Genomic DNA, 15,566 nt, shown 5'->3' with positions numbered 1-15,566 from the left:
TTTAAGCATAGTTTAAAATCCTACTTTGAAACCCTAACCTTCGTTTAAAACACACTTTGGTGCTATTGATGCCCTCCCTCAGGTGTATGCCCAGGACCACCTCCTTGCATGCTCCTTTTTACAAAAACCTGAATTGACTCATTTCCACTTTGCAGTTGGATAACTATCTGAAAACTCTGTGTACCTTTGAAATGTGACGCTAAGAAACATCAGGCAAAAAAAAAGAACCCCCCCCTCCATTTTTCCAATATCAGTGATTTTCTAAAAGGTCAAAAAGCACACATTTGGAGTGTAACATTTACAAAAAATGAAAAAAGAAGTAAAGATGTGCCCCTCTTACCACATTCATACTTAAAGGTCGTTTCCCCATTTGCTGCATTGCTCTTGTAAGAGATCAAATTATAATATCATTACGCCAATTACCATTATCAAGTAGCAGACTGATCATAAAATACAAACCATAACTGAGACAGGTCAATCAAAAGTAAACAAATGTACAAAACATTTATTCAGTGAATGAATTAAGAAAACAGTTTTAATAAACTCAAGTGAAGAAAAGATTGAAAAATACTGTACTTCTGTTTGTGAGCTGAGACACCAGGAAGGCACAATGTTCTGCAGAACTTGAATGCAACATATGACCAGTTTTTATTTTTGTTTGGTCCTTAAAAAACACAGAAAACAAACATTAAATAAAACATTTAGCGCTTTTGTCTTTTTATACAGTAATACTACAGGTGGTTTTTTTTTCACGGGGGGGGGGGGGGGGGGGCATCTAAAAAAAATTGTCAGACATTTAAAGGCTGTTTCCAAAGCTTTATTTAAACTAATAAAACAGACCTGTTGAAAAAAAAAAAGACCTTTAGAAATTGTTTAAAATGTAGAAAGACTTTTTGTTCCCCCCGAAAGGTGACTTGTGTTGGTAGTGTTAAGTTGTTAAAATGTTCATGGTCTACATTCCATGGCGAGAGACGTGGTGGTGCAGTGCTTCTTCGCTTTGGAGGTTTCGTCCGCAAAGGTTGCAAGTTAATGTACTGTCAATGCCTGAAACGACACCCCCCCAAAAAAAGACATCACAGGTATCATCCACAAGTTAAACACACTTTTTAACCAGAACATAAACACATTTGAACACAACAAACACAAATTAGTTTATTCATGAAGTCTTTCAGCAAATGGTCAATTAAATCGTTAAATTAGTGCTGACTGGGGATAAAAATCTTTTACTAATTGAAAATTTTTCCCAAAACTATTTTCTACAAAGCTTGTAACAGATACTGAGTAAAATTGTGGAATTAATACAAAATCAACAAATACAAAAATATTTAATCTCAATGAATTGTAAAAGTTTTCTTTGAACCTTTAATACAATTCTTTTCCTGTAAAATAAAACTATTGAACAAAATTACCAAATTCGACCTTGACATTTTTTTCCTTACCGTCATCTCATGGAAATAATTTTCTAATGAGCCGACGAGCAACTTTTTATAGTAAAGCCTCGTAAACGTCAATCTTTTTCTGTCTTTATACCTGTGACTTTCCTCTAGGTTTATTTTGCAATTAGCAGACTTCAGCTGCTACAGAAAGTAAGTTTTTTTTTTGAGGCTTTATAAAAGTTAAATTAATCTTCATAGTTAACACTAACTTTGATAGCTGTGCTAGAATTTTTTAAAATCTTTTATTAAAAATGAATTCCACTGTGATCTACTTTATTAAAGCATACAGTGGCGTGTAAGAAATTAAACTGTGAAGCCTTTTTTGACGTCTTTACCTGTGAGCTCAGGCGTGTCGCCATTTTGCGGTTTACGTGTATCTTCCACCTTGATCCGCTTCGTTTGCTTTTCACAGTCTTGTCCCTCCTCCTCCGTCGTCCCTTCCTCTTTTAGTCCTTCACAGAGCTTCCTTTTGTGGGCTCCGTCTTCTGCGGACGTCTCCAAAGAGCGGCCCAGAAGCGGGGCTGATATTACCCCCTTGAGCGTCTTTTTGGCCACTTTGTTGAGGCTTTCCAAGAGGTCTGCGCGGCATTCATCCACGTACAAGGGACTCTGCGTCCCGCTCTCCCTGTCCAGGTCTGGGTTATGCTGTAGGACGTCGTTCTCCACGTGCGGCTTGATGTTCAATGTCTGCAGTTTTAAGCTGTGGGTGTTTTCATTGTTTTCCTTGGCGCTCCCCTCTTCCTCGTCCGTAGTCGGTGTCATGCCTTCTTTTTCTTCTCGGTTCTCTGAAAAAAGCTGGGGACTGTCGCTGTCCTTTGCCGTAGGTGGGTCTGCATCAATTTGATGCTCCTGTTTGACCGCGGCTGTCTCGGGGAGGTGGTTCTCAGTGTCGCTAGCCGCCTCCTCAGTGGGCTTCCCGCCTTCTGTCTCTTTCATGGGGCTAATTAAGTCTTCGGCATTTTGGGGGTTTGAAATCTGCTCCTCCTCCTCATTTTCAGGTCTTTTGTTGATCTTCACCTGCTCCAGTTGCTCCAAGTTGACTTGCCCCACGAGTTCATGGTTTCTCATCACCTATACGCAAAAAAAAAAAAATGAGGGAAATGGTGACCAAATTCTAAAATAGTTGAACAAATTTCACAGAATACTTGTTAGTAGAATATAATTATTAGTGTTTACCCCCCAACAAAAGTTATTTGACTAATTTTTAATTGTTTTTTGTCAAACTTTTGTTATATAGTTGTTTTGATTTCATTTTTTTTAAGTAATGAAAACATTGAAAGAAAAACTGCAGTTGCAAGATAAGATGGGGTGGTGTGACCTCATAGTTCAGGGAAACTCAAGACCCAGGTTGATTATTGTAAAGTTTAAAAACCATAAAGACAAAAAAAGGATTCTCCAGAAAGCAAACTATATAAAGGGAACAAATATTTACATAGGTGAGGACTACACAGAAGCCGTCAGATGGAAAATGAAAGAACAGATTCTAAAATTAAAGCACGTGAGAGTTAACATTAAGTTATGAGTTAAGTTATAATTCAGTCTTGTACTAGTACAACAAGACAATATGTCCAGCACAAACATGCAAGACTAAACCAAGAAACTGGCAACCAGTACGGGGTGTCCCCCGTCTACTGCTCATTGACAGCTAGGATAGGCACCAGCAAGCCTGCATCTCAGAAAATGGATGGATAGACAAAACATATATAATACCAAAAAAATCAAAGACCTGCTGATTGAAGAAGCACTGTTAGGAATCTTTGAATACAAGACATTTGAGCCCACAAAATCCCCTGATCCAGATAAGCATTTCTACAGGAACAAATGTAACTAACTGCAAAATACAAATGAACAATTAAATGAAAATGTAAACATGGATAATGGTGTTGCAATATATGTAGATTAAAGTCTGAGATGTAATATGATTGAGGGTTTGACATACACCATGGTTATTATAATAATACATAAGGTTTGAAATCCATGTGAAGAAAGCAGTTCATTTTATGATAAGCTGTGTTTATAGAATCCCAGGAACTACTTGTCTTGGTATCAATATTAATCTGAATGCTATGTTTAGAATAGTGGGGGCATTTCGAAAGAAAAGTTTTGGTTTGACTTCCCCTTTCATCTTATCATCCATTTTATATAGCCGCTTATCCTCACAAGGGTCGCAGGCTTGCTGGTGCCTAGCCCAGCTGCCTTGGGGCAGTAGGCTGAGGACACCCTGAACTGGTTGCCAGCCAATCGCAGGGCACACAGAGACTAAAAATCATTCATGCACCCAATCACACCTAAGGACAATTTAATATGTCAAATCCACCTGCTATGCATGTTGCAAGACTATAAGGTATTTTGTGTTGAATATAAAGGCGATAAAAATCAATTTCAGAAACGAGCTTTGACAAGAAACTGTGTAAAAAGTGGAACAATTCAGGGTAGTGCCGACTCGCCTGATGTTTTTCACACAGGTGAGCCTCCAGATCATCCAGCCTGGCGCAGTCAAAGTAGCACAGGCGGCACCGGTAGGGCTTGACGCACTCGTGCTTGGCGGTGTGCAAGCGCAGGTTGTCGGTGCTGGCGCTCGTGTACGTGCACACGTGGCAGCGGAACACCAGGCCTTGCAGGTAACGTGACAGCTTGGGCCGCCGCACCTCCATGGGAACCACGCGCTCCTCTGCGGACCAACACAATTTTACAAGAATAATGACATCCTGTATGAATAACTGTGGCTTCCAAAGATCCTAAAATGTTTATGAATGAACATTGAAATGCAATATTGGAAATGTCAAAGTGTAGTACCGCGATGCAGCATGACATGGTCGATCATGTTGTTTTTGTGTTTTGTCTGGTAGAGGCAGAAGGGGCAGTTCAAGCCGTCTTGTGGTGGAGCTTCTTTCTGAAAGGTGGAATGGTCTGTGTCCAAGTGCATCTTCATGGCTCTCCTAAAGAATGCAAAAAGTAGAGACTTAATATTCACATTTTACCACTGAAAATGCTTAAATAAGATTAGCTTCCTTAAGTTCCTTAAATTAAATGTCAAGCAATACATCATATTGATATGTATGATTGTAGTTACAAATTTCAATATGTTATCATTTGTAAATGGTATGACTCTTAAAAATATTTTAAAATATGTTTCCAATTAGTATTTAATATATACGACTTCAAATTTTAACTATTCAACAGGTTGTTATAAATATGATAATCGATCGTGAAACACTACAAATTGTCTTAACCATTTTGAAAACACCTTTATTTAAGGTATGTTTTTTAGTTTTTTTTTAATGTTAGTTTTGCTTTAGTTCAATTATTATGCCAACCAATTTGTATACCCTATACAGAACACCAGCCAATAGCTGGGCAAATAGACAAATGCTGTAAGATTATTGTATATTTTATGAAAAATTAGTAGGGGTTGCTTTTGCTTATTTGCTTCATATATTTTTCTCCAGATCAACTGATTGTTTTTTTTTGTAATTTTGATAGACAAGTAGGGAGAGGTAGGTAGATATTGTTTATATTTGATTTCTGTAGACTTCTCCGAACAAGACATTTAAAAAAAAAAAGGTGACATTTAAAAAAAAAATGTATTCACCAAAGTTTTTCATTTTTCTTCTTTTGGGACATTGCTTGTTGTAGGACAGTGTTTGTATTCAATGTGTATTGTAAACAGTATTACTCTATGAGGAGCGGCAGGCTAGCACATCTGCCTCACAGTTCAGAGTTCCTGCATTCAAGTCTATGCGTCCCCCGTCAAAAATTATGCGTCTGGGACGCAGAGACGCAGGCAAACGAGACACTGCAAATTTGCATTAGGTTTGATTGTGAGTGTAAATGGTTGTTTGACTCGTTGCCCTGCGATTGGCTGGAAACCAGTCCAGGGTGTCCCTCACCTACTGTCTCAAGACGACCGGGATAGGCACTGGCAAAGCCAGCGACCCTCGTGAGGATAAGCGGTTATAGAAAATGAATGGATATTACTTTAAGTATAAGGATTGGTGAGTACTGATACCAGGTATAGGTATCGGGTACATACAGTACTGTATATGTAGAGTAGATATATGTTTAGGAATCACAGATGCTGCAGATACAAGCCACCAATATCCCAGGCAAAAAAAAATCAGACCAAGTAAATTCTTCTTGGTAGTAGTTGGCGCTTTACAGTAACAGTTTGACACGTCAGATACTGTAACTATCATCTGAGTTAGACAAAAAGCTTTTTTCACAATTTTTGTCATTGTCCCAAAACGCATTTTATCGAGCAAAAGTAGGAAAGCATCGATGAATACTCAAAAGGATGGTATCAGTCTGAAAATAGGAGGGAACATCTCTAGTTTAGTGGCATTAAATGCAACAAAAAACACATGCGTTCTTACTTTAAGCCGGTGAAGAAGTTACAGTCCTTGCACGTAAACATCTTCCTGCCATGTTTACTGAGGTAGTGTCGTCGCATGCTGGACAAATCCTTGCACAAGAAGACGCAGTTCTCACAGTGGAGCAGGTCGCCGCTCTCAATTTGCCGCCTGGCCGGGATGGTCGTAGCTCCGTTCTGTGCCATCAGGTTAAAGTGGCTCAATTGACGGCGTACCTCTGGTGGCTCCAGGTACCAGTCTGGACAAAGTATAATGAAACACATGCGTTAAGTAGGACTGAAGTATTTCATTATGGGTAGGGAAACAATCGGGTAAGCATTAAACCACAAGCAAAAATATCAGTGTCACAGTATTAAAATGAAAGCTGGATTTTTTTTCCAATGAACACTATATAATTTATTTTAAACAACATATTGAATATTTGGTATGTTAAGAAGGGTAAGCAGTAAGCATGGGCTGAAATTAAATTCTGACAGTGTGATAAGCATGACCAAAATATCACTGTTACAGTATTAAAATGAAAGCTCTATCTTTTCCTCCAATTACCACTATATAATTTATTTTTAAAGAACATATTGAATATTTGGTATGTTAAGAATTGTGTACCATGTTTAGGAAAAATGAGTGAATGAATAAATAAATCAATGTTCTCGTTTTTATTTGTTCTTAGCAAGTCATAGAGCCCTGTCACTGGTAAGGTATTAAGACCTCCTCCTTATCCTTCATGCATGCCAAGATTTATTAAAAAAAAAAAAAAAAAAAAGCACCGTGAATACCGTCTAATTATTTTCAGAGGCAGCTTGTTGCATCAATTCTGCAAGCACTACTTATACCATATCACTAGCCCTACTTACTGTAAAATGCACCACGTTTTCACAAAATTCCACTAGTTTATTTTTAAAAATCCTCAAAAAAAAGTAACATTTTTCAAAATAACTTGAATTGTTAGCACCTGTAACCCTTACAATTATACAGTAACCGAGTCCATTTGGCTACCATGAGCATAAATGAGGTTTTGATATAATTAAAAAAAACAAGAACTTACATTTGCCTTTTTGAAAATGTTTTGAGTGCTGTCTCGTTAGATTAAAAAAAAAATAATGCCTGCTGAGTGCCATGACTTGATTTAATTGGTAAAGATTCATGCGACTATCTCCTAGGGGTAATGACGTTGTAAAAATTCATGCAAACATGCCATGTCCTCCAGCATGATGCTCTCTTCTTTATCCTCCATGCATGCCAAGAAGGTTATAAAAAAATACAATTGCCATCAAAATATTTTCAAAGCGATGGCTTGTTGAGTCAACTCTGCAAGCCCCCTTTGATAAATTGAGCACAAAATGAAAACTTTTACCAAGGATAGACAGCATTAGCAGTTATTGATATCTTGACAGTAGACCATCAAATCAGATATCAACCATTTGGGTGGCAGGGTAGGTATGTACAGTATGTGTTTATGATTACATTACTTGCCTTTAGTACATCCTTCATTAGTTTTGAAAGAACTAATGATTCTGGAGCCTGAATTTGGAGTGTCCCGGTCCACACTCTGAGTCACGCCCGTCTCCTGTTTGTCATCACAGGTTTGAATGATGATATCTGGAAAAACATACACACTTCAATACAAACTTAAGAAAGTTGTTCAGTTTTGCAATTATACATTTGGTAAGGTTGGAAGCCACTCCAGAGACAAACTACTGGGATACAAGCTATTTAAAAACCTACCAAGATGGTTTTTCAGCAAATGATTGTTCCATAAGCCCATTAGGTTGGTACGATACAAGCAGATGGAGCACTGGAAAGGACGAATAGTTCCAGGCTTGTGGAGAAGATACTTGTTCAGGCTGTTGGAGTCAGAGAAAAAAATGCAATTGTAGATTAGTAGGTAGGTACAGTAGGTAGATAGGTGATATGTAAGGAACGAGTTGGCAAGATATTGGGTGTATATACAGCAAAGACTGGTAACTACAGTTGGTAGGTAAATAGTAATACTAGTGGTATTATAATAGTAATAATACAAAGTACTGTAGTAAGCAGAGAGCTAAGTATGTGAGCAATTTGGTGAATATGGGAAATGAGGTTAAATAAATAGGTAAAATGATGGGTAGATTGTATTTTTTTGCACTGTCTTATGCCCTTACAAAAGCCAAGTTAGACGTGAGCAGGGTCCGACATTAAGCTTTTTTGGGTGGCAGCCAAGAGCCACCTGCGTGAACCAGCACTGACCCTGATTTGAAACAATCCTGAATCAAATTCATTATTATAATATGTAACTACTTGTGGATGAAATAAAGACATGTAGTCTTACTGGCCTAAAAGCATGCAAGAATGATGCGTCAGTGGGCAATCAGGGCAGCCACTTAAAAAAACATCCACACTTTCCACTGCCAAATATGTTGCTACTTTTAATTTAAAACGATACTCAACGAAATGTATCAAATGTCTCATTTTTTTGTATTCATTGAATTTGCACCAGAAGCTTGGTTGGGCTAATATCAGTGAACTTCAGATGGCCTGACAGTTAGCACTGGGGTCAAATGACCGTTTTTACTTACTTGATCTGTGACAGTGATGCGGGCAGCTTCTGTATGGCGGCTAGTGCCTTATGGCTGCGCTCGTGCGTTCGCACACCATTGAGTGACTTGAACGTGCGCTGGCACTGGCTGCACGGGTAACTCTCACTGAGGGATTCTGTGTCCATTTGCTCTGGTTCGATGGCCTCCTTGGGTGATGCCACTACGCTGCTGGTCAAGGGGGAGCTTTCTTCTTTTGGTTCGTTACAGACCGAGAGTCCCTCTGTTGTCGGGTCCAGAGGTTTCTGGGGGTTGAAAAAAAAAAAAATCAATGGTTACAACAATTTGTAGCCCTGAGTTATGTGGCCTTGAACTAAAATCGCACATCATTTGGGGAAAGAAAGTGACAACTTACCAATTTAACTGTTTTCTTCCCAAGTGGTGTGGCCATCTTTTTTTTGGCCATGCCGTGAGCCAAATTCTTCTCTCGGTGCCCATCCAGGTGGCGGCCCAGCGTCCAGGTCCCGTTCAGCTTTTTGTGGCAGCGGGTGCACTGATACACGCCTGTGCTTCGGCCTGCTGGGTGGATCACTGTAAAGTCTATTCGGCGGCCTGCGTGGTGGGCAGCGCAGTAGTGGGCGAGCAAGAGCTCTGGTGAGTCGAAGAACAAATTGGGGCACTTTTTGCATTTAGTGGAATCTGTCTTCTTAGTAGTTTGCAGCTTTTGCTCCAAGTCTGGAGGAGGACTCCAAGGGGGAGGTCTTTTGCGTTTATTGTACGACATCAGCAGCATATTTCTAGTCCTCATGTCTAATTGGTGGGTTTTATTGTAGTGATATGTCAGGTAACGCCGTGCCCAGGAACTGTACTCACACAACTGGCATTTGTAGAGCAATTCCTCTCCTTCTGGTGGGGGGTTTTCTAGTGGTTCTGGGGGGGTTTCTAATGGTTCAGATAATATGTCTTCTGGAGAAGAACTTGGTGCCCTTTTGGCCTTGCGGAGGTACAGTGGGGCAAAGTGTTTGCGGAAAGCATGCTTACCATGCATTTTGTTGTAGTGCACTGCCAGGCGTTTTCGGATTTTCGAGGAAAAAGAACATAGCAAGCACTTGTATGAAATGTCCCCATTCACAAACATTTGAGGTGGTTTTTCATTGGGCTTTTCATCTATCAAAGAGGCAGCCACCGATTCAGATTTACGAGAATTCCCATTTTCAGACGTGGCTTTTTCTGTTTCCTGTTTGGGAACTTGGGTGTGTTTCTTGGAGCAGTGGATGGCGAGTTTTTTTAGCGTCATGCAAATCCCCTGACACACATCGCACAGGTAGCCTCGCTTGTTGATGCTGCCCGCCTGGTAGCTGCTACTGATGACGATCTCGCTCCGTTCGAACTCGTTCATCCGGACTGTGAGTTCGGGATGCATCATCTGGCAGTGCGTGGCCATGCCGTGCGGGCGCGAGTTGACGTAGGGGCAACTTGGACATTTGTAGACCAGTCTTCTGCTCGTGGTTCCAGCCTTTGCCTGGGGCTCCGGTGCTCTCTGAGGGGTCGGCTCACAGATTGGTAAGAAGTGCTCCAGGTAGGCGTCTTCACCGTGCTTACTCTTATAATGATTCCCAAGGCGCTTCTTTTTGAAGTAGGAATTGGAGCACAACACGCAACTGTAACGACAAACCTGAAAAGCGCCACTCTTGTGTTTCAACCGCATGTGTCGATCGAACGCCATCTTGTTGATGCAGCTGTACGCACACTGCTGACACCTGTAGAGGGTCACTTTGATTTTGAGAGAGGCGCTTTTGGGGTGCTTAACGGGTGTTTTCGTTGCTTCCTGTTCCGTGGTGGAATCCGGCAGAGTTTCGCCATGATCCTGCTCGCTGTGTCTCTTTAGCTTTTTTTCGGTCTCGTGGGTCTGCGGGCAGAATTTACACATGTAGCCTCGGAAGTGCGTTGGCTCACCTTCCTGGCCCTTGTGCTTCTTGTTCAAATTGCGAAAGTACGTTTTGTCCACGTGCAGGGTGTCGGCTCGGGACTGGAGTTCTGAGTGCCTCATCTGGCAATGGGTGAGGACCCCCTGATGCTTGGTGTTAACGTAGGTGCAGTAAGGACACTTGAAGACATGCACGTGGGTTTTTTCTCCCGTGCCAATGGTATGTTTGGATTTTTTGGAAACGTTGCTTTTGTCCTCCTGGATCGGAGGCGAAGCTGATTTGGGATGCTCCGGGGAGTTATTGGGGCACTCGAAAGGGACCTGGTGGTCGTCAAAGCAGTTGGACTGTTTCTGGAGATGGTCCTTGTTCTTGCTACTGCTTGGCTTCTTTCGACTGCCCTTGCCAGACAGCAAGCCGTCTTCCTTTAGGCACCAAGGATGCACGGCGCGGTAGTGGTCACTAAGTCCTTCCAAAGAGCTCCCTTTGAAAGAACATGCCCGGCAAAAATACGCCCCAGTGTCACTTTGCTCATTAGCATTGCTTTCAACCTCAACCCTGTTACCCACATCCTGTTTTATTTGAAGTTTCTTTTTTACATGAGAGTTTTTGTGCCCTTTCTTTAACCGAGTGGCGATAAACTCCAGGCTGGACCTGCTCTCGGGGTGTTCTTTGCGGTAGTGTTTGTACAACATGGTGGATTTCTTGTGGGTAAATGCGCACAAATCGCACTGGAAGCCGGATTGTTCATTCCCTTGCTTTAGGTACACTTTTAAAACACCCGAACTGGAGTGATTTCCTCGCTGGCACTTGCGTAAGTGTAGCCGGAAAAGACTTGGGTTGTGGGTCTTGTAAACGCAACCCTTGCACTGGAGGCTCTTAAATTTCAGGGGGGCCGCTTTATTGTTGCTCGTCTTTTCATGTTGGTCTTCCTCACTGCCGAGTTTTTTCTGCAACAGCTCAAGAGTCCTAAATGTATACGATTGGATCTGTTTAGGCGTGGCCACCAAGCCGTTGTGTCTCATGGTGTAGTGCTGGACCACCTCGGAGACGGTACTCCGTCGGTAGTGGCAGAAATGACAGAAAAACGTGTGCTCATCTCCCTTGTTCAAGATGGGAAGTGGCAACAAGTAATGGGACTCACTCTCACCTCGCGCTGCGGATTTTTGTAAACTACTGTGAATCTTGGTCGTGTATTCCACAATGTCTTCATTACTGGTCCGGAGATGATCGTGCGTTCTGTACTGGTGGACCGTCATTCCTTTGATGGTAGGATTCCCGTAGTTGCACTTAAAACAGTAGAACAAATTCTCGGGTCGAGCATACAAGTGGGTAGTTGCTGATTGGCACTTTGGCGTCAGTCCTTCATGTTTAGCACCATTTTTGATCGTATCAAGTGAGGCTGTTTCAGTCGCCTGATTCTGGACGAGGCCCTCATCTTTATGTGTTTGTTCAGACTCAACTCTTTTGTTTTGGTCCTCGTTAACTTTCTTTGGAATAAAAGATTCAGACTTCGCGTCAGAGATCGTAACAGTTGCCTTACTTTTCTTTTTTTTGACTTGCTCAGAGCTAGGTGATTTTGACATAACTTCTACGATCTTAACTTTGTCCTTGGTTTTTGTCTTAGCTTCAGAGTTTCCTCTGACTTTTCCAAGTAAAAACGATTCTAACTTTGATTTGGGGATATTAACTTTGTCCTTGGATTTTGTGCCAGCTTCGGTCGTTTCTTTAACTTTTTCAGATGTAGACAATTCTGGCGCAGTTTCAACTTTGCACTTGTTTTTTTTCAGAGCGTCTGAGCTTTCTCTTACTTTCTTGGCCACTGATGATTCCAGCTCAGGTTCTAGGATTTTAACTTTATCCTTGGTTTTCATTTGCGCTTCAGAGGTTTCTTTAAATTTTTCAAATATAGACAATTTTGGCATAGCTTCAACTTCGTTCTCAATTTTTGTTTGGGCTGCTGAGCTTTCGCTAACACTCTCGGGTACTGATCGCTCCGGCTTAGATTCTAGGATTGTAACTTTCTCCTTGGTTTTCGCTTCAATGTCAGAGCTTAGACATTCTGAACGTTTAATTGGCGAGACACCAGCCTGTCGTTTTATCTTGTCGATAGTGACGACTTCTTCCGGGTGATTTTTCTGGTAGTGGACTTGCAAGACAATGACCGACTTGTGATGAAACGGGCACTTACTGCATTGGTACAAGGCTACACTGGGCTCAGGGTTTTCTAAGGCAGAGGACATGACAGGTGACGGGACTTTTCGACGAGGCGCCAACATATACTTGAGGAACAGTAACGAATTTAATGCCTTGGGTGGGGAATGCCTGGCTTTGTAGTGGTCTTGAAGCAAATCCAAGGCATTGGTGGTAAATGCGCAGGTGAAACATTTGTACACTAGGTTGATTTGGTCTAGTCCCAGAGTGAAAATATCTGGGGACCCCGCATGCTCGTTGATGTAATGCTTTCTGAGTTCATCTGCCTTCAGGAACTCGATGGGACACACCAGACATCGGAAGGTGGCACTCTGATCGTTCTCATTCCAGATGTAGTCGGACTTGAAGCGTACATACGGGTGGGTTTTGTGGTAATGGTCTGACATGTGATTGAGGTTGTCATCTTTGTGGTGACAATGCTTACAGCGATAGGTCGGGGGCTTAATATGCTTGTCTTCGTCATCCTCACTTACTTCGAAGGACAGCTCCTTTTTCTCTGTCTCTTCTAGCATTGTCTTCTCCGTGTTGGAGGTTCTCTCGCTCTCCAGGGTGGATACTTCATTGGGGCGCATAATATCAGCATAGAGGTTATCTTGCTGCAAGAAATCATATTTGCTAACGATGTCGATGGTAGCAGGGACGTCTGACTCATCATCTGGTTGGTTATCTGACTGCTTTTCTGACTCACTTTCTTGTTGGCTATTGTTTACTGTGAAAGAATTTCTGATGGTGGGGGGTTGTAAAGGTTTTTTGTATGTCTTCAGATCCCTGGATGTGTCATGAATCTCTCTTGAGGTAGAAATTAAATGTTCCTCTTTATCTTCTTCTTGTTCGTTTTCTACTTCATGGTGGTTGGCCGACATGGCCGTTATTTCAGTCTCTGGCTTTTGGGCCACATCTTCTTTCAGGTTCTTGCCATCTTCGAAGTGGTTCAAAACCTCAGAGGGATCATTTTGAAGTTCGCAGAGCGGGCTTTCCGGGATGCTTTTGGGAGAGTCTTTCTTGGCATGATTGATCAAATCTAGATCAGAGCCGTGGACGTGACCGAGGTGTTCCTGCAGAAAGACCTCGGACTTGAACTTGAGCGGACAATGGCTGCACTGGAACGACTGGCTGGGCTGTTCTGGTGCGGCATCTTGGTTGTGCATGGTGTCGTCATTAGTGTCTTTATTTTGCATCCCGTCATAGGAGGTCATTGTAGTGACGAAACCTGCAGTGATTTAAAAGCACAAAAAAATACAACTGTTATATGTTGATCATTTCTAGTGGTTAAATTGCAGTCGATGACTGCTCAGAGGAAGGACAGTGTTAATTACAGGACACGTGATAGTGCATGACTGATTTTTTTTATGTTTGTTTTATTTTCACTATGTATGTTATTTCTATTTGTTTTCTAAATTAATATTATGCAAATTGGTGGATGTGTTGAGGAACTGGCAAGAGTTGAAATCTTATAGAGCTTGCACACATACAATATAATATTTTGCGGTCAAGTTTGTATGTTAATTTCTACTGCATAAGGTGTTGCCTTCATTTTGACCATGTGCATCTTCACGTTGGGTAAAATGTTCTTAGGATCAACAACGCGGTATTGCGCTTCATGCACATTGCGTCAAAAAGCTTGCTTATTGCAGATCATGGAAAACGGGAATCCAGAATATTTTTTGGCCATGCCATACGATTAAATGCCACGTATGGCAAACCTTGATTAGTCATGTTATAACTTCATTACAAGCTGTTATGTGATAACACATTAACCGCAAGTGGAAGCCAAATGAACGCATCACAACAATGCAAGTGAGAGGCAGTAGATCACTATTGGATTCGGGTTTTGCTTATTGTTTGCAAAGATAGATGGATGCACGGCCGTGTATCGGAGCTATTGTAATAAAACGTTTAACGTGAGGTTAATTGACAATGCAGGACCACTATGTTAACCTACAACAATAGAAAAAAGTGACTATAAAGTGGGCAAGTGCAACTTTAACCGAGGCAGGCTGTGATTTGATGGAGGACTAAGGCCGAACAACGATGAAGGCAAAACGCACATCTGTTCTCTGCTAATGAACAATACAAACGCACCTGGGAATAGTTCAGGGTTCGAGGTTTATACCGCTACACCCTGAACAGAAGATGTTGCTCAAGCAGCACACATTTCCGCCATTTTTCGCGCGAGCGAGGACCGACTAGCTCATTTCGCAACTCAGTTTCCGGTCAAGGTTGTGGCTCCTTCACAGTAAAAAAGACCATACCAGCACGCTGACGTTTTCTAAAGCCAAAGCGCTGTGGAGTTTGGTTCTGAAGGTAATCTTCCGGAAATACAGTTGTCATAAACCATACGAAATTGGTTAACTTTGCGTTCCTATTTTCAGGTGAAAAGTGGAATTTTAATCCTTTGCAGACCACTTTTGGTGAACGCTTGGACATAATTATCTTTATTCATTTGATATTACGTCAATAAAAAACATTTATCAATACATTGTTCAGTTTTTGTGTGCATATTAATTTTCACTTGTGTCAATCCCTTTGATGAAAGCGCCCCCAGTGGAAGGCATGTTGCAGGTGTAAAATCGTAGAGGCCTTGATCGTATTAACACCATGATTATTGGGAGGGAAAACGCATTGTTGCATTGTTATTATTATTATTATTATTATTATTATTATTATTATTATTATTATTATTATTATTATTATTATTATATTTAATAAAAGGGCGAAACTACAACAACGCAGACATTTTTTATTATGTTTTAATACGTATAAGATTTCATCTCATATTGGACTATCTATCTGGCAAATTAGTTGTTGTTAAATCAAAATAGCAGAATAATTCCCAGCTTTTACAACGTTACTCGGACTGTTGAGTATCGTTTTCCTCAGAACTTATTTTGAAACGGACCATTCTAACAGGAAGCGCCGAAGTAATACAAACAATGGCTGTGAAGATATATAACTATGACAATTTAATTTGTTTCTTAACACGTATCTGAAAAATCTTTGTATTTAATTTGTTTTGATTATGCCACTGCTTTACCTATTTTTAAACGTTTTCAGTTTTAGTCATAAACCTTGATTCTGGCGGGACCTTTTCGGGTTCAGACAACCCGC

General features: G+C 41.1%; 1 protein-coding gene across 1 annotated transcript; it reads right to left on the bottom strand.

Moving 5' to 3' along the window:
- Positions 1-543: 543 nt before the first annotated feature.
- On the bottom strand, positions 544-14,648 carry LOC148429301 (uncharacterized). The gene is made up of 10 exons (XM_088432959.1): positions 14,541-14,648; positions 8,735-13,668; positions 8,362-8,624; positions 7,532-7,650; positions 7,280-7,405; positions 5,810-6,044; positions 4,233-4,375; positions 3,884-4,107; positions 1,772-2,507; positions 544-1,044 (listed from the first exon to the last, which is right to left on the bottom strand). Exons 2-10 carry the CDS (start codon positions 13,652-13,654, stop codon positions 953-955), a joined length of 6,858 nt encoding a protein of 2,285 aa, XP_088289085.1. The 5' UTR covers positions 13,655-13,668; positions 14,541-14,648; the 3' UTR covers positions 544-952.
- Between the last annotated feature and the right edge of the window lie 918 nt (positions 14,649-15,566).

Source organism: Hippichthys cyanospilos, chromosome 1 (assembly GCF_059441005.1).
Source record: "Hippichthys cyanospilos isolate Australia breed blue-spotted pipefish chromosome 1, RoL_Hcya_1.0, whole genome shotgun sequence".
NCBI lineage: Eukaryota > Metazoa > Chordata > Actinopteri > Syngnathiformes > Syngnathidae > Hippichthys > Hippichthys cyanospilos.
This window is presented reverse-complemented; position numbering and strand designations above follow the sequence as displayed.

Excerpts from the sequence above, each read along its gene's own strand:
- LOC148429301 (XM_088432959.1), bottom strand. The coding sequence starts at position 13,654 with ATGACCTCCTATGACGGGATGCAAAATAAAGACACTAATGACGACACC. Across the intron at positions 7,651-8,361 it reads GCATCACTGTCACAGATCAA|CCTGAACAAGTATCTTCTCC; the intron begins GTAAGTAAAAAC and ends TGACTCCAACAG. Across the intron at positions 7,406-7,531 it reads TTTGCTGAAAAACCATCTTG|ATATCATCATTCAAACCTGT; the intron begins GTAGGTTTTTAA and ends ATGTTTTTCCAG.